Source organism: Wyeomyia smithii, chromosome 2 (genome assembly GCF_029784165.1).
Source record: "Wyeomyia smithii strain HCP4-BCI-WySm-NY-G18 chromosome 2, ASM2978416v1, whole genome shotgun sequence".
NCBI classification, from domain to species: domain Eukaryota; kingdom Metazoa; phylum Arthropoda; class Insecta; order Diptera; family Culicidae; genus Wyeomyia; species Wyeomyia smithii.
Window position 1 is genome coordinate 235,586,420 of NC_073695.1, and position 22,362 is coordinate 235,608,781.

The following is a 22,362-nucleotide window of genomic DNA, read 5'->3' on the forward strand; positions in this document are numbered from 1 at the left end:
AGTAAATGTACGAAGTGCGTGAATTGGATAAGCGATACAAAACTCGATTCTAGAACTACGTCTTTAACGTTCTGCGGTGGTGTAACGGGAACACATCTGACCGGAGATTGGAAGTTGTGGGTTCGAGTCCCACCTGCTGAACTATATTTTTCGTAGTTTCTACAATCATATTTTCAGTTAGTTTAGTTTTCTATCTTCATTACTACATTTACTCCTTAAATTAAAATTATATGCTTAACTACATTAAAATTCTTAATTAAAAAATTTAAATTCCTTAGCTTAATTAAATTCCACTTTAACTATGAACTTCATACTAGAGTTTCTTTACCTTTACTAGCATCACTGATTTTATCAATCTGTTATTTAGAAAAACTTATGTTTAAAGAGAGTCCCTTTTTACTTTTGTGTGTTGCAACTACATGCAGAGCTAAGCCGAGTGAATAACGATCAAACAAAATATGCTAATTCATCGTTCATGTTTCAAACCAATACAAGAAGAAGAGCCAAAAGCATATAGAATGAATTTTTTTATAACGAAAAGAATATTCGGCAGAAACAGATCATTATTCATAACTATTATTAGATCAACACTTGAAGACATTCCCAAAAAAATTATCACTGCTATGAATGAACTCACAAATTGTGCGCAGTGTTTGGAAACATATTACAAACGTAGGCATTCAAATATTTGTTATACTAGGTAATGGAAAATAAAGGAAACAATTTTGTGACCTTTCATATATGAAGTAAATTTTATTTTGGCTTGAAAAAAGATTTTTTTTGTGTGTAGTCAGCCGGTATTCAATTTCTGAATTCTTCAATTGCTAAATCGACTCAAAAATTACCTATGCGCTCACCAGAACGCGGTAAATTGTGATTTTGTGATGCTAACTACTGTACTATTGAAAAATGTAGACCCTTGTTGAACGCCTGTTTTGACCTATCAAAGCTAAAACAAGGCCTCATTACTGCGGACTCTGAAGTATGCAAACGATTTGACATTGTAACTGATTTTCTGTTGTTGTTTTACTCGTTGTGGTTCATGAAAACACGCCTACCTAAAGTTTTACTCTCAGTCGTCACGTATAAAAGCTAGCATGCATAAATTTAGCCTTCAAGAGGTGCTAAAGCAAATGATTACTAAAACTGTTATTGAATCAGAGTTGAAAAAATACAAATAAGATCTCTCGCATTGTTGAAAAAATCTCATGTATAAAAAACAATACAACAAGTAAATTAAAAATATTTAATGCAAAGAAAAACTTTGCTTCATTGTAAAACCGATTACTGCAGCAAGAAATCGTTTAACTCCTACTGGGTATTAGTGCGAGCCAGCAGAGCAACAGCTAATTTTATAGCAACAGGGCTAAGCAGGTGACTCAATCGAACTCAGTCGAACTAACCGGCGGACCGCAGCACTGCAGGGCATTGTTAAACATGTCCCGGCATGTTGGTAATATTGTTCGGGTCAGTCACATCGTGTCTGCTTTAAGTCATTTGGCCACTGATAATAGCTCTCAGTGTGCCGGTACCGTGTGTGTATGATCGTTATGTCTTGTTTGCTTGCTTGCAATGTGCGCGGCGTGGAGAATAACAAGAGAACTAAAATCATTTCGGGTTGTCGGTAAATGGCAATCCAATATGATGCTAAACCAAACAAACTTGTCACTATTGTGAGAGCCAAACCATTTTTAAATATCCTAAATCATAATAGAAGAAGCTAATATATTTTTCTGTCATTCGCTAAAACCTTAATGACAACGATAAAAAATGCGCAAAAAGTGTATGATTGAGCTCTTGCTTTTCTTTGAGTTCATTTCTCGATCACCACCGGTTCAGTTATCGAAAATATTTTATTTCTCTTGCAACTCCCTAGTTTACGCTTTTGACGTAGAGTTACGTCTTGCGGCAGCATAGAAATACTTTTCAAGGTTACCAATCAGTTATTTTAAAATGGAGTGGAAAGAGAATTGTCACTGGAATGCACCGTTTCACACCATTAAATTGATTAAAACTTATCGAGTGTATTCACCTATTGCAAAAAATACATTGACATATAACAGATTGTCGTAGTTTTACGTTAACCTTGTGGTCATGCCTTATAAACAACATCTTCACCAATTTTTATAGTAGAGTTACATAGAAAGTTTTTTTATGCATTAAAAATACTCAAGTAACGTTTGTCAATTATTCTGTGCCAAAACACATTCATGTTTTCGAAAGACCATTCTTGAAAACAATGTTTCGATGCTTGCAAATAATATTTCAATAATATCACAAATGGTCGAGTCTAATTTTAACAAATAACACGAAGCAGAGACGCTTGTAACTTCGCTTTCTAATGAATATGAAATTTAACAGCCACTTAAACTGTATCCAATGATCATTTCGTTCAAAATGTCAATTTTGTGGTAAACAATTCTAGCCTCTGCCAATGGCCCCTCCTTGCAGCGATTGTATCCTTCGATGCCTAATTCAACTGCGTATATGAAGGATTCTATCTCTGTCTTACAGTGGAATTGTAGAAGTATTTTACCAAAAATTGATTCGTTTAAAGTTTTGATAAATAAAAACAAATGCGATGCATTTTCCCTTTGTGAAACTTGGCTTACTTCAAATATTGATCTCAACTTCCATGATTTTAATATTATTCGCCTTGATCGAGACACCCCATATGGAGGAGTACTTTTAGGGATTAAAAAGTGCTATTCTTTCTATCGTATTAACCTCCCCTCGATTCCAGGCATCGAAGTTGTCGCATGTCAAATGACAATACAAGGTAAAGAGTTTTGTATTGCCTCAATATATATTCCTCCCAGAGCACAGGTTGGGCAACGGTTGCTCTTTGATTTAATAGAACTTCTTACCTCGCCACGTTTGATTTTGGGAGACTTCAACTCTCATGGCGTGGCTTGGGGTTCCCCATACAATGAAAACCGCTCCTCTTTAATCTATAACCTTTGCGATGACTTCGACATGACTATTTTAAACAACGGTGAAATGACACGTATCCCGAAACCTCCAGCGCGCCCAAGCGCTTTGGATCTATCCTTATGTTCGACGTCGCTACGGTTGGATTGCACATGGAAGGTAATCCTCGATCCTCACGGTAGCGACCATTTGCCTATTCTTATTTCAATTAATAACGGGTCAACTCGCATGCGACCAATTGACATTCCGTATGACCTCACTCGGAATGTCGATTGGAAGTTATACGAGGAAATGATTTCAAAAGCGGTCGAGTCGATTCAACATCATCCACCGCTTGAAGAATACAATCTTCTCGCGGGCTTGATTCTCGACGCCGCGTTGCAAGCCCAAACGAAGAAATATCCCGGCGTAACGATCAAAGAACGGCCTCCCACTCCGTGGTGGGACCAAGAGTGCTCCGATGTCTACACGCAAAGATCCGACGCGTTTTTGGCCTATCAGAAGAAAGGTATACCTGGCGACTATATACGGTATTCGGAGCTTAATACCAAGCTTAAAAGCTTGGCTAAAGCAAAGAAACGCGGATATTGGCGTCTGCTCGTGAACGAGACGTCGAGGGAGACATCGATGAGCACTCTTTGGAACACAGCCCGAAGAATGCGGAATCGCGTAACGGTCAACGAAAGCGAGGAGTCTTCAAGTCGGTGGATATTTGATTTTGCCAGGAAAGTATGTCCGGACTCTGTTCCTGCGCGAAACTTTGTTCGCGATACGTCTCCGGGTCACGACGCGATAGAATCACCTTTTACGATGGCAGAATTTTCAGTTGCCCTCCTGTCCTGTAACAATAACGCGCCTGGGTTAGAGAGAATCAAATTCAACTTGTTGAAGAATCTACCCGGCAATGCCAAGAGGCGCTTGTTGAACTTGTTCAATAAGTTCCTGGAGCAAAATATTGTACCGCAGGATTGGAGGCAAGTGAAGGTGATCGCCATCCAAAAACCAGGGAAACCAGCTTCTGATCACAACTCTTATAGGCCGATTGCAATGCTATCCTGTATCCGGAAATTGATGGAGAAAATGATACTCCGTCGTTTAGACCATTGGGTCGAATCAAATGGTCTACTATCAGATACTCAATTTGGCTTCCGCCGTGCCAAAGGAACGAATGATTGTCTTGCGTTGCTTTCAACAGATATTCAGCTGGCGTACACTCGCAAAGAACAAATGGCGTCTGCGTTCTTGGACATTAAGGGGGCTTTTGATTCCGTTTCTATTGACATTCTTTCGGGTAAACTTCACCGACAAGGATTTTCTCCAATTTTGAACAATTTTTTGCACAATTTGCTGTCCGAAAAGCACATGAATTTTACGCACGGCGATTTGGCAACTTTTCGCATTAGCTACATGGGTCTTACCCAGGACTCATGTTTAAGCCCCCTTCTTTACAACTTTTATGTAAATGACATCGACGAATGTCTGGCAAACTAATGCACGATAAGACAACTTGCAGACGACAGTGTAATCTCTGTTACAGGAGCCAAAGCTGCCGATTTGCAAGGACCATTGCAAGATACCTTGGACAATTTGTCTGCTTGGGCTTTACAGCTAGGTATCGAATTCTCTCCGGAGAAGACTGAGATAGTAGTTTTTTCTAGGAAGCATGAACCTGCTCAGCTTCAAACACAGCTAATGGGTAAAACGATTTCTCAGGTTTTGGTACACAAATATCTTGGTGTCTGGTTCGACTCTAAAGGCACCTGGGGTAGTCACGTGAGGTATCTGATGAAAAAATGTCAACAAAGAGTGAATTTTCTTCGTACAATAACCGGACAATGGTGGGGAGCCCACCCAGGAGACCTTATAAGGCTTTACCAAACAACAATACTGTCTGTTATTGAGTACGGGTGTTTCTGCTTCCGCTCCGCAGCAAACACACATTTAATCAAACTGGAGCGAATACAATATCGTTGTTTGCGTATCGCCTTGGGTTGCATGCGATCGACCCATACGATGAGTTTGGAGATCTTAGCTGGAGTACTACCATTGAAAAACCGCTTCTGGAGCCTGTCTTCTCGTATTCTTATCAAATGTGAGGTCTTGAACCGTCCCGTGATTGAAAATTTTGAAAGGTTAATCGAACTTAATTCTCAAACCCGTTTTATGACATTGTATTTCCATCACATGTCCCAAAATATTAGCCCTTCTTCGAATATTCCAAATCGTGTCGACTTATCAAATACTTCTGATTCTACTGTGTTTTTCGATACAGCCATGATAGTAGAAACTCGTGGAATCCCGGATCATTTACGCGTGCAGCAGATCCCTAAAATTTTTTCCAATAAATATCGAAACATCAACTGCGACAATATGTACTACACTGACGGATCACTTCTTGATGGGTCCACTGGCTTCGGTATCTTCAATAACAATTTAACCGTCTCCCATAAGCTCGATAATCCTGCTTCTGTTTACGTCGCAGAATTAGCTGCAATTCAGTACACCCTAGGGATTATCGAAAAAATGCCCACGAACCATTATTTCATCTTTACGGACAGTCTCAGTTCCATTGAGGCTCTCCGATCGATGAAAGATGTTAAGCACTCTCCGTATTTCCTGGGGAAAATACGGGAACATCTGAGTGCTTTATCCGAAAAATCTACTCAGATTACCTTAGCGTGGGTCCCTTCTCACTGCTCGATACCGGGTAATGAGAAAGCGGACTTTTTGGCTAAGGTGGGCGCAACAAACGGTGATATTTATGAAAGACCAATTGCTTTTAATGAATTTTTCGCACTTGTACGTCAGAATACGATCATCAGTTGGCAAAATGCTTGGACCAGAAGGGAATTGGGAAGGTGGTTACATTCCATAATCCCCAAAGTATCGACGAACCCGTTGTTCAAGGGGTTGGATGTAAGTCGGGATTTCATTTGCGTGATGTCCCGGCTTATGTCCAATCACAATAGATTTGACGCGCATCTCCGTCGTGTTGGGCTCGGGGAGAGTGGTATCTGTGCCTGTGGTGAAGGTTATCACGACATAGAGCACGTTGTTTGGTCATGCCCTATACACCGTGACGCCAGGTCTAGATTAATAGCTTCCCTGCAGGCCGAAGGTAGGCAGCCGGCTGTTCCTGTTCGTGATGTCTTGGCGAGCCGTGACCTATCCTACATGTCCCTTATATACGTTTTCCTGAAATCCATCCACGCCCCAGTTTAGTCCTATCCCCTTCCGCCTACATCCAACCAAACGACAAGAACACGTTAAGACCCCGGATCCGGAAACAGCAATCAGACCCGCACGATACTCTCAAGGCCCGATGGAAACAACCCAATATCCGTAATATTTTGGCCCAGCAGCGGAACAAATTTAATATGCTGCTTACCCATGGCAATGAAAACCATCAAACAGCAAACCTGTGCTTTTAATGCAAAATATTCTAGCTTTAAGTTAGATTTAGTTTCAGCTCGTAGTCGGCAGCGAGGATAAAAAATTTGCTTTTAGTTATTAAGATACTTTAGAAAGTAAGCTACCAGATATAATTGGCGCCGTTAAACATTGAATTGTATTTGTGCCGTGTCAAATAAACTATAGATGAAGAAAAAAAAAATTCTAGCCTCAAAGCATTTCACTTACTAAACTTAGGGCGCAACTTTCCATCGTGAGAAGATCTCATTATCTGACATGATATTCATATCGAACCACATATAAAATATCATTAAAATAAATAATTACAAAATAAGAATGGTTGAGCAACCATCTAACAGGTGCGTTACTCTTCGCACGATTGTCCCCCTAAAGCTTTCCTGTAGCCGCGAGTGACGCTGAAGCTCATTTGTGTTTGTGAGAGGGCAGGACCTTCGGTCCAGCACTAGCTTAGCTGCCACAGCCCAATGCGGTTCACCGTTCCATTATGACTCCATATGCTGCGGCATTTCCTTCGCTAGAGCGGGTTAGATTCGCTCGGCACGGAATTTCCACCTTGCCCGGGATATTCCGTGATACGCCGCCGTTCTGTTCGCGGCTGTGAGCCTGCGTCGCGGGAGGGCAGAACAAGGGGATCGGTTAACTAGTGAGTGGCAGAGTCTTGGTGGTTAATATGTGGCTTGAAGTAAATTATTACACTCGAATAGACACAGCACGAAGCATATTTAAACAAGCTCATATCCACCAAGGATATCAATAAAAAGACACACACACACATGTTACAATTGAATGAAAAGGAAATAATGAATAAACAGGTCATAGTTGGGTTTTCAAAAATGGTATCAATTCACCATTTCTTTTCATCACAAATAAACACACATTTAAATTTAAATATTTAAAATGAAATGCAAAGCGTGCTGAAAATCTAATAAATGTGTTTATGGTGAGGATTTTCTTACCTTTACAGGTTACGGTGATCAAAATTCGTACCTTTTCTCAACCATAGAACCTTTCTTTCCCGTAATGGTTGAGGGATTTTCTCCGGTCATGAATCGCCTTTGCGTACGCACCGCGAAAACAGAATTCACCAACATTTGCCCTCGCTTACGCCAAATGAATTTTTAATGGCAATCTCCTGCCGTTCGACGTAGCTGCGGGTGCAAACATCTTCTTACCTGTAGCGTTTTCGCCTCAGCAGAGGACGAACCTGTACGGAGGCTTTTCATGCCGCCTCTAGCACCTTGGTAATCTTCCCGGGTAACGAAATAGTATGACCGGCAAAATATGCGCACAATAACAGCCTATAGCTACGCACCTTGGTCGAGCCTCTGTTCCTTCGTTTCGCTAATAGCAGTGTTCGGTGGTGGAGGTCATTTTCATCCTTCGAATAAATATGCTAGAAAACTGGTTTTCCTTTCGAGGGCCTTATCCATATGCAACAATTATGCTTGTTTATTCGAACCTCATCGATTAGTGTAGGTAGTAAGGAAAGATACTGTTCCCTTGCTTTAAGCTGAATGTGAATTTGTGTCAAGATTATATTTTAAATATAAAGTTAAAACAATATCATTTAATCATTTCATTTATATATAAAGTGTACTTTTTAGAACTTCAAACTTCCAAAACAGAGAACGAAATTAAAATAAAATTTTTGATACTTTACTTGGAAAAATTGACAGTGACAATCTTAACCCTCTAGTGCCCAAGTTAATTTTCAGACCAACTTCGAAAAAATCACTGTGAATCTTTATAAACATTTTTAAGTATTAATTGAAGCTTTTTAAAGGTGTAAATTTTTCAAGGCAGAAATTTTCACTTCGACAAGAATATTTTTTTTAACTTTTGGCGCTCCAAAATATTAGAATTTTGATTAAAACTTGATTGATCAATTGATTGTAGAAACTTAATTATTTTTTTCCGTGTACAATATGGACCACTCCATACGAAGTGACCTCGAAAAAGCACAAACTCAACATCGACCATCATGGATTTGGCTCAAAGTTGGGGGAATTACTCATCTAGGTTCACTTTGAAAAAAGTCCCTATTTTAGTGTCGACTGGAGTACCTGCACTCTGTGGATCATCCTCTTTGTTGCAAATAACACATTTCAAAAAATGACATAAAAAACAAGCACTAAAAAAACATATATTTTTACCGGAAATGTTGCCAGATAGTTTGCATTTATACTTTAAAAAATAATCGCAGTTTTCGGCAAATGCAGCCATTTGAAGTTTTCAAGTTTTATAATACCATCGTGTTTCTTGGAAAAGTTTACGTAAGAAACAACTATCACCCCGAGGTAAAATGAGTCCAACAAATTATTTTCAAGACTTTTCTGCCTATCAAGGAATATTTTTCCTTTTTTGCTGCAGTGCTGCCATTTTTTCTCAATTATTTTCCAGCAAGTAAATTTTACAACTAAAAGTTATGGGTTTATTTTTCTTCCTTTTTTTTATTTTTCTCTCTTCATTACACTTTCTTCGCTCTGTTGTTTTATATTGTTTTATTATACGGTAATATCAAAGAGATACAAATACACCAATTCGCTTACTTTTTTTCATTTAGTTTTGGGTGTTTTTATTATTTTCGCAAGGTTTTAATCATTAATTCAACTAACTAAACGAGGGCAAATCTGGCACCATTGCTTCCAGTTTTTTTTTCTTTGTAACTGAAATGAAATAACTTTACTATTTTACTTACTTTTTTTAATCCAGTCATAATGGAATGAACTAATAAAAACGGAAAAAAATTAAAAGAAAATACGCAACAACAATTAGCTTACTCTTTTATTCAGTTTTACGAGTTTTTAATATTTCCGTAGGGCTTTACTTTAAACAACTGAACGGGGAAAAAACCCGGCAACGATACTACAAAAAAGGAAAGATGTTTTTGGACTCCTGAATAACTAGAAAAATCTCAAAAATCATTTGTTTTGTTGCTTAAAACTAGCTTCGTATAAATGGTGTATATCGAGATTGACACATTTTACCTCGGGGTGATAGTTATTTCTTACGTGAAATTTTTCAAAGAACACGATGCAATCATCAAATTTCCAATAAAAATGGCTGCACTAGCCGAAACATGCGAAGTTAGTATTTAAAATTAAAAATAACTTATCTGGCAACACTTCTGGGCACCTCGGATTTTGGTTGAATTTGGATTGCATTTGGATTGGATTTGGATTGGATTTGGATTGGATTTGGATTGGATTTGGATTGGATTTGGATTGGATTTGGATTGGATTTGGATTGGATTTGGATTGGATTTGGATTGGATTTGGATTGGATTTGGATTGGATTTGGATTGAATTGGATTTGGATTGGATTTGGATTGGATTTGGATTGGATTTGGATTGGATTTGGTTTGGATTCGGATTGGATTTGGATTGGATTTGGATTGGATTTGGATTGGATTTGGATTGGATTTGGATTGGATTTGGATTGGATTTGGATTGGATTTGGATTGGATTTGGATTGGATTTGGATTGGATTTGGATTGGATTGGAATTGGATTCGGATTGGATTTGGATTGGATTTGGATTGGATTTGGATTGGATTTGGATTGGATTTGGATTGAATTGGATTTGGATTGGATTTGGATTGGATTTGGATTGGATTTGGATTGGATTTGGATTGGATTCGGATTGGATTTGTATTGGATTTGGATTGGATTTGGATTGGATTTGGATTGGATTTGGATTGGATTCGGATTGGATTCGAATTGGATTTGGATTGGATTTGGATTGGATTTGGATTGGATTTGGATTGGATTTGGATTGGATTTGGATTGGATTTGGATTGGATTTGGATTGGATTTGGATTGGATTTGGATTTGATTTGGATTGGATTCGGATTGGATTTGGATTGGATTTGGATTGGATTTGGATTGGATTCGGATTGGATTTAGATTGGATTTGGATTGGATTTGGATTGGATTTGGATTGGATTTGGATTGAATTGGATTTGGATTGGATTTGGATTGGATTTGGATTGGATTTGGATTGGGTTTGGATTGGATTCGGATTGGATTTGGATTGGATTTGGATTGGATTTTGATTGGATTTGGATTGGATTTGGATTGGATTCGGATTGGATTTGGATTGGATTTGGATTGGATTTGGATTGGATTCGGATTGGATTTGGATTGGATTTGGATTGGATTTGGATTGGATTCGGATTGGATTTGGATTGGATTTGGATTGGATTTGGATTGGATTTGGATTGGATTTGGATTGGATTTGGATTGAATTGGATTTGGATTGGATTTGGATTGGATTTGGATTGGATTTGGATTGGATTCGGATTGGATTTGGATTGGATTTGGATTGGATTTGGATTGGATTTGGATTGGATTTGGATTGGATTTGGATTGGATTTGGATTGGATTTGGATTGGATTTGGATTGGATTTGGATTGGATTTGGATTGGATTTGGATTGGATTTGGATTGGATTTGGATTTGAATTGGATTTGGATTGGATTTGGATTGGATTTGGATTGGATTTGGATTGGATTTGGATTGGATTTGGATTGGATTTGGATTGGATTTGGATTTGATTTGGATTGGATTCGGATTGGATTTGGATTGGATTTGGATTGGTTTTGGATTGGATTTGGATTGGATTTGGATTGGATTTGGATTGGATTTGGATTGGATTTGGATTAAATTGGATTTGGATTGGATTTGGATTGGATTTGGATTGGATTTGGATTGGATTCGGATTGGATTCGGATTGGATTTGGATTGGTTTTGGATTGGATTTGGATCGGATTCGGATTGGATTTGGATTGGATTTGGATTGGATTTGGATTGGATTTGGATTGGATTTGGATTGGATTTGGATTGGATTTGGATTGGATTTGGATTGGATTTGGATTGGATTTGGATTGGATTTGGATTGGATTTGGATTGGATTTGGATTGGATTTGGATTGGATTTGGATTTGGATTGGATTTGGATTGGATTTGGATTGAACTTGGATTGGATTTGGATTGGATTTGGATTGGATTTGGAGTGGATTTGGATTGGATTAGGATTTGGATTTGGATTGGATTTGGATTGGATTTGGATTGGATTTGGATTGGATTTGGATTGGATTTGGATTGGATTTGGATTGGATTTGGATTTGAATTGGATTTGGATTGGATTTGGATTGGATTTGGATTGGATTTGAATTGGACTTGGATTGGATTTGGATTGGATTTGGATTGGATTTGGATTGGATTTGGATTGGATTTGGATTAGATTTGGATTGGATTTGGATTGAATTTGGATTGGATTTGGATTGGATTTGGATTGGATTTGGATTGGATTTGGATTGGATTTGGATTGGATTTGGATTGGATTTGGATTGGATTTGGATTGGATTTGGATTGGATTTGGATTGGATTTGGATTGGATTTGGATTGGATTTGGATTGGATTTGGATTGGATTCGGATTGGATTTGGATTGGATTTGGATTGGATTTGGATTGGATTTGGATTGGATTTGGATTGGATTTGGATTGGATTTGGATTGGATTTGGATTGGATTTGGATTGGATTTGGATTGGATTTGGATTGGATTTGGATTGGATTTGGATTGGATTTGGATTGGATTTGGATTGGATTTGGACTGGATTTGGATTGGATTTGGATTGAATTGGATTGGATTTGGATTGGATTTGGATTGGATTTGGATTGGATTTGGATTGGATTTGGATTGGATTTGGATTGGATTTGGATTGGATTTGGATTGGATTTGGATTGGATTTGGATTGGATTTGGATTGGATTTGGATTGGATTTGGATTGGATTTGGATTGGATTTGGATTGGATTTGGATTGGATTTGGATTGAATTTGGATTGGATTTGGATTGGATTTGGATTGGATTTGGATTGGATTTGGATTGGATTTGAATTGGATTTGGATTGGATTTGGATTGGATTTGGAATGGATTTGGATTGGATTTGGATTGAATTTGGATTGGATTTGGATTGGATTTGGATTGGATTTTGATTGGATTTGGATTAGATTTGGATTGGATTTGGATTGGATTTGGATTGGATTTGGATTGGATTTGGATTGGATTTGGATTGGATTTGGCCTGGATTTGGATTGGATTTGGATTGAATTTCACCGAAGGACTGAGTATTTGCAGTACATTTCGGCGCCATTTTCCATTTGGTAAGCCCCGCCTCAAAACAATATTATTAACAAAATATGATCTGGGCAAAACTTCAGCTCAATCGGACATAATTTAGGGGTGCCTCAAAGCACTTTAGCTGTGATTTTTCAACCCCCAAAATACTACCAAGGAGAAAGTACATGAAAATCGACGTTTTATGCATTTTTAAGTCATTTAGCATCGTAAAAAAATTGGTAGATTTTGCACAAATGATTTTCTGGGCCAATGAACAAAATGTACATGGTCGGTTTTCGATATTTATCATGACTCTTTTCATTTAACATGACTGGGTGGCACTAGTGCCCATTTTAACATTAAGAAAAAAATTAGTATTTACTTCCATTGCATTTACATTTTTTCCGATGAAACCAGCAGCACTGTTTGTCCATTCAACCATGCATACAAGCTTTTATACAAGCCCTTGCTTAAATTTTGTTTTTACCACATGGCGATTTTTTTGTTTATTACTTCCAATGTATTAAGTAAAATGTTGGCACTATACTTAGCTTTACCAGAAGCGGTTTAATGTTCACTCCGTTATCACACGTAATTCTGTAGTCGTTTTACACAAAAATAAGTTTTATTTACGGGCTGAGAAAGGATGCGCCTCGAAAAGCAGTGTTGTCGGGATTTTGTTTCTAAAATAAATTCTCCCAAAACCAATTCAATATGCCTTCTTTAAATTGAACTATCGAAAGCTGCCATACAAAACTGCTTATTTCGCGTTGAATAAACATTCTTGTCCTAGACCTCTTAATTCTTGTAGCTCATTGAAATCTATTTCAGTTTGTATCGCTTCCATTACAATATCTCACAACCTTTGTACTGACGAAGACTTCTGTTGTTCGTGCAAGTCATCACGCAACATAAACATTAATCAAACCTGTCAGCATAAAATATCCCTTCTGTTGTTTCCTTAAGTTGAAACATGTTCTTGCAATAAAATAAAACAAGCCTTTACGCTGTTAAAATGACTGTAAAGAATTGCTTAAAATAAATAGTTTGAAACTGCTGTTTGCCATATCTGCTATTTGCACGCTGAACGTCAGTGCGACGGCTCTAAAGTCGGTAGCTGTAATTAACGGAAATTGGAGACTGCCCTGCTTTTCCACTTCCCACGTACGTCCGAAAAGGCGTTGCCATTGCGAGGAAACACGAGCTGTCCAATTGACGTTATAAATGGATGATTTCTGTTTGGAAGATGAAATCTTCCCTTCTGAAAAATTGCCAATTAACTATAATGATTATCATGAAAAAAGGTAAATAAGATTGAAGTTGGCACCGAGATCTGACTTGATTTAACTTTCCCGAGAGTTGATTGACATATTATTATGTTTCACCGACACTTAAAGTCGATGGATGCATTATGGTTAACCACTCTCTTTCTATATAGCGTTGTTTTTTACTGTTTCTGTTCCCATCACATCACAACCCAACATTCTAAAAATAGTTTACCTGAGAGGGGAAATGAATTTCAATCCGTTCGATGATCAACCAAAACGCATCAGTAACCACTTTTTTGCCGTCCAAAGAGGATTGAAAAAGAGGTCGAATAGTTCACTACTAACAAGTTTTCTACTTCATCATCACCACTAGCTACTTGATGGAAAGTGCAAAAAAATTCAACCAAAACGTTGTCACGATTCTATTTTCCGTCAAAAAGCATAAGCTTTCCTTCCTGGTTGATCTCTGCTCTCTGTTCTGTGGCATTTTTGTTTTTTTTTTTGTTTTTTTTTTTTCATTCTACCTAGGGGGATTGGCCGGTTCCGCCCGCAGTTCAGCGGAACTTTCATTGTACTAAAAATAGTTCTTTCTGAGCACCGATTCACTGAATGATGCTGTATGTGTGCGTCGGTGAATAAGAACCGCTGTGGACTTCAAATATCAGTTATCCCGAAATACGAATGGGTTCACGTAATTGTGAATGAAAATATTCATTTCGTAATGCTACCGTAATCATCGCCTGTTGTGCAATTCGGCTGGGTCTAAATATTGTTGGCACGACACTTAAGTGTCTCCGGTTGAACTGTTTTGCTGTCGCCACGTAGTAATATAGCACCCACCCATTGAAGGTGGGTAATGAAATTAAGTGGGATTGCTTGACAGGGAGTACTTGGAATTATTTTCGGGTAATCTGCATATTAAAATATTAATTTGAATACTGAAGAAATTGAAGGTAATTGAATATAATTACTATGATTCAAAAATCACTACTTACAAACACAACCTGAGAAAAAGTTAAGAGTCGAAACCATGATTTTAACAATATCTGAAAGCATTAAAAACATTTTGTTCGGCTAGAAAAAAATAAAGAATGTAAAATGTTTTGCATTTTAAGTGTGGTGCCAGATTAAAACTATGCATTTTAGATGAGTTCATTTTCTATTTGGGCCAGGCGACAATAATAAACTTCAGATCTCTAAAACGCCTGTCTCACTCAGGAAAACTTTCCTCCGCAAAGAGTTTTGCTTATTGTCTACGACAGCATCAGTTCTACTTCTATCGTATTTGTCATATCAAGTTATATTATTCTTAGCATAAAGTACAAACATGAAATTAAGCTAACTTTACGTTCATAACAAAAAAAGATTACCCACACACAACAATAATTTTATAAATTTTTGTTTCACTGCAATTTATCGATTTTTTTTTTTGTTTTGCTCAAAAATAATCGTCTTGACTTTGGACAGTGGCCAAGCCTTCAGTCAAATTAGTAAGAAACAAAAAAAATGTTGTGCAGCTAAAAATATGACATCGTCTCATCAGTACCGGTCCGCTGCGGCTGTATGACACTACGTGCAATCATCGCATTCCATTAGTCAATTGACGGGTGCTAGGAATAATTTCTGTACAACCACGACTGAGTAATCGAAGCACGAACCGAAATAATCACAAATATGCGTGATTATTTCTTTTTGACGTTATTCGCCGAAGTGCGTACGTATTTTCCCTAACCGTCGGCAAACTTTTCCACCCTGAAAGTGTGTCCTTCATGTTTTGCGCGTGGTAATGATGTTTGTCAACTATCAAAAGATATCCTAAACTAGTTGGGCCCAATTCATGTATTTCGAGTCTATCGAATAAATAGAAGTTATAAATAGTTCAATAACAAAACAGGATTGACATCTTCATAATAATTTTGTTTTGATACGAAACTGTTGTGGCTAATAAATTTCAAACACCAAGCGCCCGCATCGTATTTGATCAAATGGAGACGCATGGTTATCTATGAAATATCAAAATTCATAGCAAAATCGGAGTTATGTATTTAAATCTTTTTTAACCCACGAGTGTCACCAGATGTAAAATCTGTTTGCGAATTTATTCTGACGTTTTTCCATTTGCTATTTATTCGCAAAAAATACCACATTTTAATCTTGAGCTTAACCAATGCACCATATTTCCACGTGTACTTGGCAGCAAAAAAACAGCTTGCTAGAGGCAACCATTCGCGTGAGAAATTGAAAACTTGGGAAGGATTAACATTACATATGCCAAGAGTGTACGATGTACGTTCTGTACATTTTCCAATACTGGTAATATTAAATGCACTCGTTCTCTAGACAGACAGTAACATGAACGGAAGTAATTCACACACAACTAGTGCCTGGTTTTGAACCGTTTATTACCGTGACCTCTGCGGTAGGAAAATGTAAATGATGAATGGAAGCAACATCCGCTGTGAGTGATTATATTAAAATAGATACATTCAATTCTGTGGAGTATTCATTCTCGTCAGGTGTGAACAATCCATTGCATTTGAAATTATTCCTAAAGTACGTGTACAATTTAAACTAACTAAGCGAATAAAGCTTTCGAAAGTCCTCCAGACCATTCGGAAGCACTGCACCGATACTAGTAGCAAAAACTACTCACTATGAAACTCACGTACCGAGGCGATGTACATCATTCAACGGAACGTGCTAATCCGGTTATCAAACATGAAAATCCCCGTGGCAACTTTTCCAACATGGTTTAAACTCATTTTATCGCTCTGAAGGCAAATTTGTATATTCGTATTTTTTACTGTTTGCTTTGTAATTTACGGTTGGCGAATACTCAGGGGAAATACATTTGGCTAGGAATGAACTAGAACACGTATGTTGTACCAGACAAGAGTCAAATGAACAAAATTTACCACATCCTTCAAACGTTGTAAGAACAGCGGATCAACACGAACAAATGAACTTCGCAAATTTATTGGCCATTTTCGTTGAGAGCCGTGTATCCGGTCATCCGAAACAAATGGCAGCCTAAAAGCTTTCCACTGTCCATAACGGGCGATGGTAATAAATAGGCTCCCCCAACTGGCGGAGGAACGTTGAACCTGTGAAAACTGTTGCGCTTGTTTACGACCTAGCGTGCTTTCCATTTACAAGCCGTGCAAACGGAAAACGAAGGCGTTTTTCTTTTACTAACCAGTTGATTTATGACTGTTTTTCAAATTATATGTGACATTCATACTTTTTTCTCTCTTTTCTGCTTTCAGATCTCATCATCATATTCCAGCGTCATTTATTTCCATTTTTTGTTAATAAAAGTATATAGTTTCAAGTTTATAATTTTTATATTTGCATATAAAAATTATGAACTAAAAACTAGATGCCATTTTTATATATAGGAAACCATCCTTGATAAAGCAAACAGTGAAGTGTAAAAAAAAAGTCAGTTACGATAGTTCTCAGCAAACGGCAACAATCGACTCGTGGGAAAAAAAGTGAACTACGAAAACCAAGAGAGAAAAAAAACTAAATTGTGTGCATACTCGAACCCACCCAACACGGGCCTGGATAGCAGCATCGCTGGGCACATGAAGTGACGCAAAGCTTTGTGAGCGGATTCCATTTTTATTAGTTTTTATGTTTTTGGTTTTGGAGACCAAATTGAAATAAAGAACAGTGCACCAAATCGGATCACTCGAACAAGGGCGTACACACCGCAAGTAGTCAGCGACCATGGCGGAAGCGGAAGGAGGGTCCGAGCAGGATGATGTTTCATTCCTGCGGACGGTGAGTAATTGCTTTGTTGTGTAATGCAACTTTGGGGGAAAGTACTCACGCATGAGTTTATATTTATGGAATTATAACCATATATATAACATAAATCAGTAGTCGTTCATTTATGAATTATGAAGTACTAAATATGTCACGAGAGCCATTTATTTTCACAACTACCAAATAGCGATTTATGAATGACAACTATATTGCATCTGTGGAAAAAAAATTAAATTTTCATCTGAATTATGTCGTGGATTCAACATGCCATGTTTTTTAATAATTTAATAAATTGAAGTAAATAAATAAATAAAATAATCAACATCCCACATCGACAGATTTTTAACGATTTCAAACCCCCCCACCTCTCCCCTCCGTTTGTATGGGTGAAGAAAAATACAGTACGGTCTTTTTTACACGGTTTTTTACGCGGGTTGCTTCTTAATTACTCAAAAACGGTACAAGATACTTACCTTACCAGTCAACTCCAGGCCGAAGTTCGCTGTTCGAAAAAGTCGTCTCCATTCAACTCGGTCCATGGCTGCAGCTCGCCAGCCATGTCGTCTGCCCCGCAGGTCGTCTTTCACTTGATCGAGCCACCCTGCTTGCTGCGCGCTCCGTCGCCTTGTTCCAGTCGGGTTGTTATCAAGAACCATTTTCACCGGGTTGTCGTCCGACATCCTAACGACATGCCCAGCCAACCGTAGTCTCCCGATTTTCGCCGTTTGAACGATGAGTGGTTCTCCCAGCAACTCGTGGTTCATCCGCCTCCGCCATGATCCATCTTCCATCTGCACTCCACCACAGATGGTCCGCAACACCTTTCGTTCGAAAACCCCAAGGACGCGTTGGTCCTCCACGAGCATAGTCCAGGTTTCGTGGCCGTAGAAGACTACCGGTCTGAACAGTGTTTTGTAGATGGTTAATTTCGTGCGGCGGCGGATTTTATTCGAGCGGAGCGGAGTCCAAAGTAGGCACGATTTCCTGCCATAAGGCGTCGACGAATTTCTCTGCTGGTGTCGTTGTCAGCAGTCACCAGTGAGCCCAGGTACACGAACTCGTCAACCACCTCGATTTCATCACCGCTGATATGAATTCGTGGCGGGAGGTACAAGATATCGACCTCATTTCATTCACCTTTCCCGTTTTAGGCCAAAGGTCATATACCCGTTCAGAGCAAAAATTACAATTTTTGGTGTAAAGACTGAAAATTCAAAATGTTTAATTTTAGTCTCCAGATTAACCACTATGATATTCAAGCGAGGTTCAAACTTTTTAACACGGTTTGCTTCGTTATATTCGCAACTCAAAAAAGCCTTTTTTTACGCGGTCCCATGCAAATTTGAAACGCATCCCCCGTGTAAAAAAGACCTTAGTATACCCTGACGCCAACTTGGGAAGGGGGATGCAGATGCCTTCGTAGAATGTGGAAGGCTTCTTATGACCCTTGGGGGAGCTCGACATGTTTGATATTTTTTATATTTTGCCATTTTTTACCGTTTTTGACATTTTTACCCATTTTTACCATTTCTGACCATTTTTGATATATTTGACCGACGTTTTCAAGCTTTGACATTTTTGACGTTGTTTACCATTTTCAACCGTTTTTGATATTTTCTAACGTTTATGTCATTTCTTCGCCGTTTTTCGACCGTTTTTGACTTTTTGGACATTTTTTACCGTTATTTTGGCCATTTTTGACTCTTAGTTTCGACCGTTTTTAACATTTTTACCGTTTTTGACAGTTTTTTATCGTTTTTGACATTTTTGACCATTTTTTATCGTTTCTGGCCGTTTTTGACATTTTAAACCATTTTTTACATTTTTGGAATTTTTGACCGTTTTTGACACTCCTAAGATTTTTTACCGATTTTGCCATTTTTGATTTTTGACATTTTTAAGAAATTTTCACAGGGTTTTTCACCGTTCTTGGTATTTTTAACCGTTCTTGACATTTTGCACATTTTTACCTGTTTGCCATTTTTCGGGTGTGTCTTTTTTAACCTTTTTTACCGTTGTTGATATTTTTGAATATTTTTTAAATTTTTGACCATTTTTGACGTTTTCGACCGCATTTGATGTTTTTATCGTTTTTGACATTTTTGATCATTTTTTATCGTTTTTGACATTTTAGACTATTTTTTACATTTTTGGAATTTTTGACACTGAATATTTTCTAACATTTTTGATTTTTGACATTTTTAACAAATTTTCACGGTTTTTCTACCGTTCTTGGTATTTTTAACCATTCTTTACATTTTGTACATTTTCACCTGTTTGCTATTTTTGACCGAATGTGTCATTTTAACCTTTTTTCCATTTTTGACCGTTTTTGATATTTTTGAACATTCTTGACATTTCTGACATTTTTTACCTTTTTTTATCATTTTTGACCGTTTTAACATTTTTTTATCGTTTTTTACATTTTTGACCTTTTTTTATCGTTTTTGATAATTTATACCATTTTTTCCATTTTTGGAATTTTTGACCGTTTTTGACACTGAATATTTTTTACCGTTTTAGCCATTTTTGATTTTTGACATTTTTAACAAATTTCCACTGTTATTAGCGTTCTTGATATTTTTGAACGTTCTTGACATTTTGTACATTTTTCATCTGTTTGCCATTTTTGACCGGCATTTTTAACCATTTTCGACCGTTATTGCCGTTTTTAGCCGTTCTTCATTCTTTTGACGTTTCTGTGTTTTTTACCGTTTTTGCCATTTTTGGTTTTTTGCATTTTTAACAAATTTTGTCATTTTTAACGATTTGCAATCATTTTTGGTATTTTTGACCGTTCTTTACATTTAGGACATTTTTATTTCTTTGACATTTATTACCGATTTTGTCATTGTCAACCATCCATTCTGACCGTTCTTCATATTTCTTATCATTTTCGCCATTTTTCACCTTGTTTTCATATTTTTAACGTTTCAGACATTTTTTAAATAATTGACTACTTGACCATTCTGCCATTTTTTACCGTTTCTACCGTTTTTGTCATTTTTTGACCGTTTTTGATCGTTTTTGACATTTTTTTACAGTTTTTGACTCTTATGGCCATTTTTGACATTTTTCACCGTTTTTGACATTTTTATCTGTTTTGATGTTTATGACCGTTTTTCTCATTTATGACCATTTATGACATTTTCAGCTTTTTTTACATTTTCGACTATTTTTGCTATTTTTGACCGTTTTTGATATTTTTGGCATTTCTGACATTTTCGACCGTTTCTGCCATTGTTGACCGTGTTTCCATTTTTGACATTTTCTACCGTTTATGCCTTTTTGACTATTTCTTACGTTTTTTATCGTTTTTGACCAGTTTTGACATTTTGGACAATTTTTGACATTTTCTATTGTTTTTGACATGTTTGGCCATTTGAAAATTTAATACAAATTTTAACTTTTTTGGCATTTTTGACCGTTTTTTATATTTCTGACATTTTGGACATTCTGATTTTGACCGTTTCCGCCAATTTTAATTTTTGATTTTTTTTTTGACATTTTGGACATTTGCCATTTTTGACCAATTTTGCCATTTTTCACCGTTTTTGCCCTTTTTGACATTCTGAACCATTTTTTTCCATTTTTAATTCTTGGCATTATTAACAAATTTTGACATTTTTTACGTTTTTCTACCGATTTTGGTATTGAACCATTTCTGAAATTTTGGACATTTTTTACCGTTTTTCAGGACTGATATTTTTAACCATTTTTCGTGATTTTTGACCGTTTTTGACATTTTCAACGTTTTCGACATTTTTAATTGTTTATGATATCTTTGACCATATTCGATATTTTTGAAATTTTTGAGCGTTTTCGACATTTTTTATCGTTTTTAAAATACTTGACCGTTTTTGACTTTTTCAACATTTGTTACAACTTTTGTCATTTTTGACCGTTCTGATATTTTTAACAAAATTTGATATTTTTGACCCTTTTTTATATTTTTGATCGTTCATGGCATTTCGGACATTCTCTGCTGTTTGCCATTTTTGATCTTTTTCGCCATTTTTGACCGTTTCTACCAGTTTTGACCGTTATTGTTATTTCTAACATTTCTGACGGTCCTGGCCGTTTTGACACTTTTAACCGTTTTTGAACGTTTTTGCCATTGTTGACCGTTTTTTGATATTTTTGGCCGTTTTTGTAATTTTTACATTTGTAACGTTTTTCACAGTTTTGACCGTTTTTGATGTTTTTGACATTTCCAAACGTTTTCGACCGCTTTTACGATTTTTAACCGTTTCTGAAATATTTGACCGTTTTTACCGTTTTTTGATATTTATGAGTTTTCAATATTTTTGAAATTCGTAATATTTTCAACCGTTCTTGATATTTTTGGCTTTTTTGATATTTTTTAACGTTTATGACATTTTTTACCGTTTTTATCAGTTTTGATCGTATTTGCCTTTTTTTGCCGTAAAAACTTTTTTACCGATATTGGTAATTTTTTACATTTGTAGGGTTTTTAACAGTTAGACCGTTTTTGTTATTATTTTTCTGACCGTTTTTGACCGTTCTTGACCGTTTTTGACCGTTTTTTGATGTTTCTTTCGTTTTTGACCGTTTTCAATATTTTTGACATTTTTAACATTTTTACCCGTTCTTGATATGTTTGGCCATTTTTGATATTTTTATCGTTTATTTTTGACCGTTTTTATCATTTTTGACCATGATATTTATAACAAATTTTGACATTTAACAACAAGCGGTCGTCATTTTTGACTTTTTCTGCCATTTTAGACCGTTTCTAATATTTTTGAGCGATTTCAACATTTTTAACCCATAAAGACCCGGGACGGAACTTTTTTTTGGAAATGCTCGTTCTCAGCACT

The 22,362-nt window shown here is 36.9% G+C and overlaps 1 protein-coding gene across 38 annotated transcripts in view; it reads left to right on the plus strand.

The window, feature by feature from the left end:
- The window catches only part of LOC129721659 (ryanodine receptor), a 93,724-nt gene that overhangs the window by 8,334 nt on the left and 63,028 nt on the right, over positions 1–22,362 (plus strand). For 35 of the 38 annotated variants that reach the window (XM_055674462.1, XM_055674466.1, XM_055674456.1 and 32 more), the window contains exon 2: positions 17,149–17,536. In XM_055674462.1, the coding sequence (XP_055530437.1) occupies positions 17,483–17,536 (54 nt within the window). In that variant the 5' untranslated portion in view covers positions 17,149–17,482. Of the gene's footprint in view, positions 1–17,016; positions 17,068–17,148; positions 17,537–22,362 lie in introns of all 38 variants that reach the window. The other 3 variants (XM_055674461.1, XM_055674459.1, XM_055674465.1) reach the window with 1 other exon arrangement.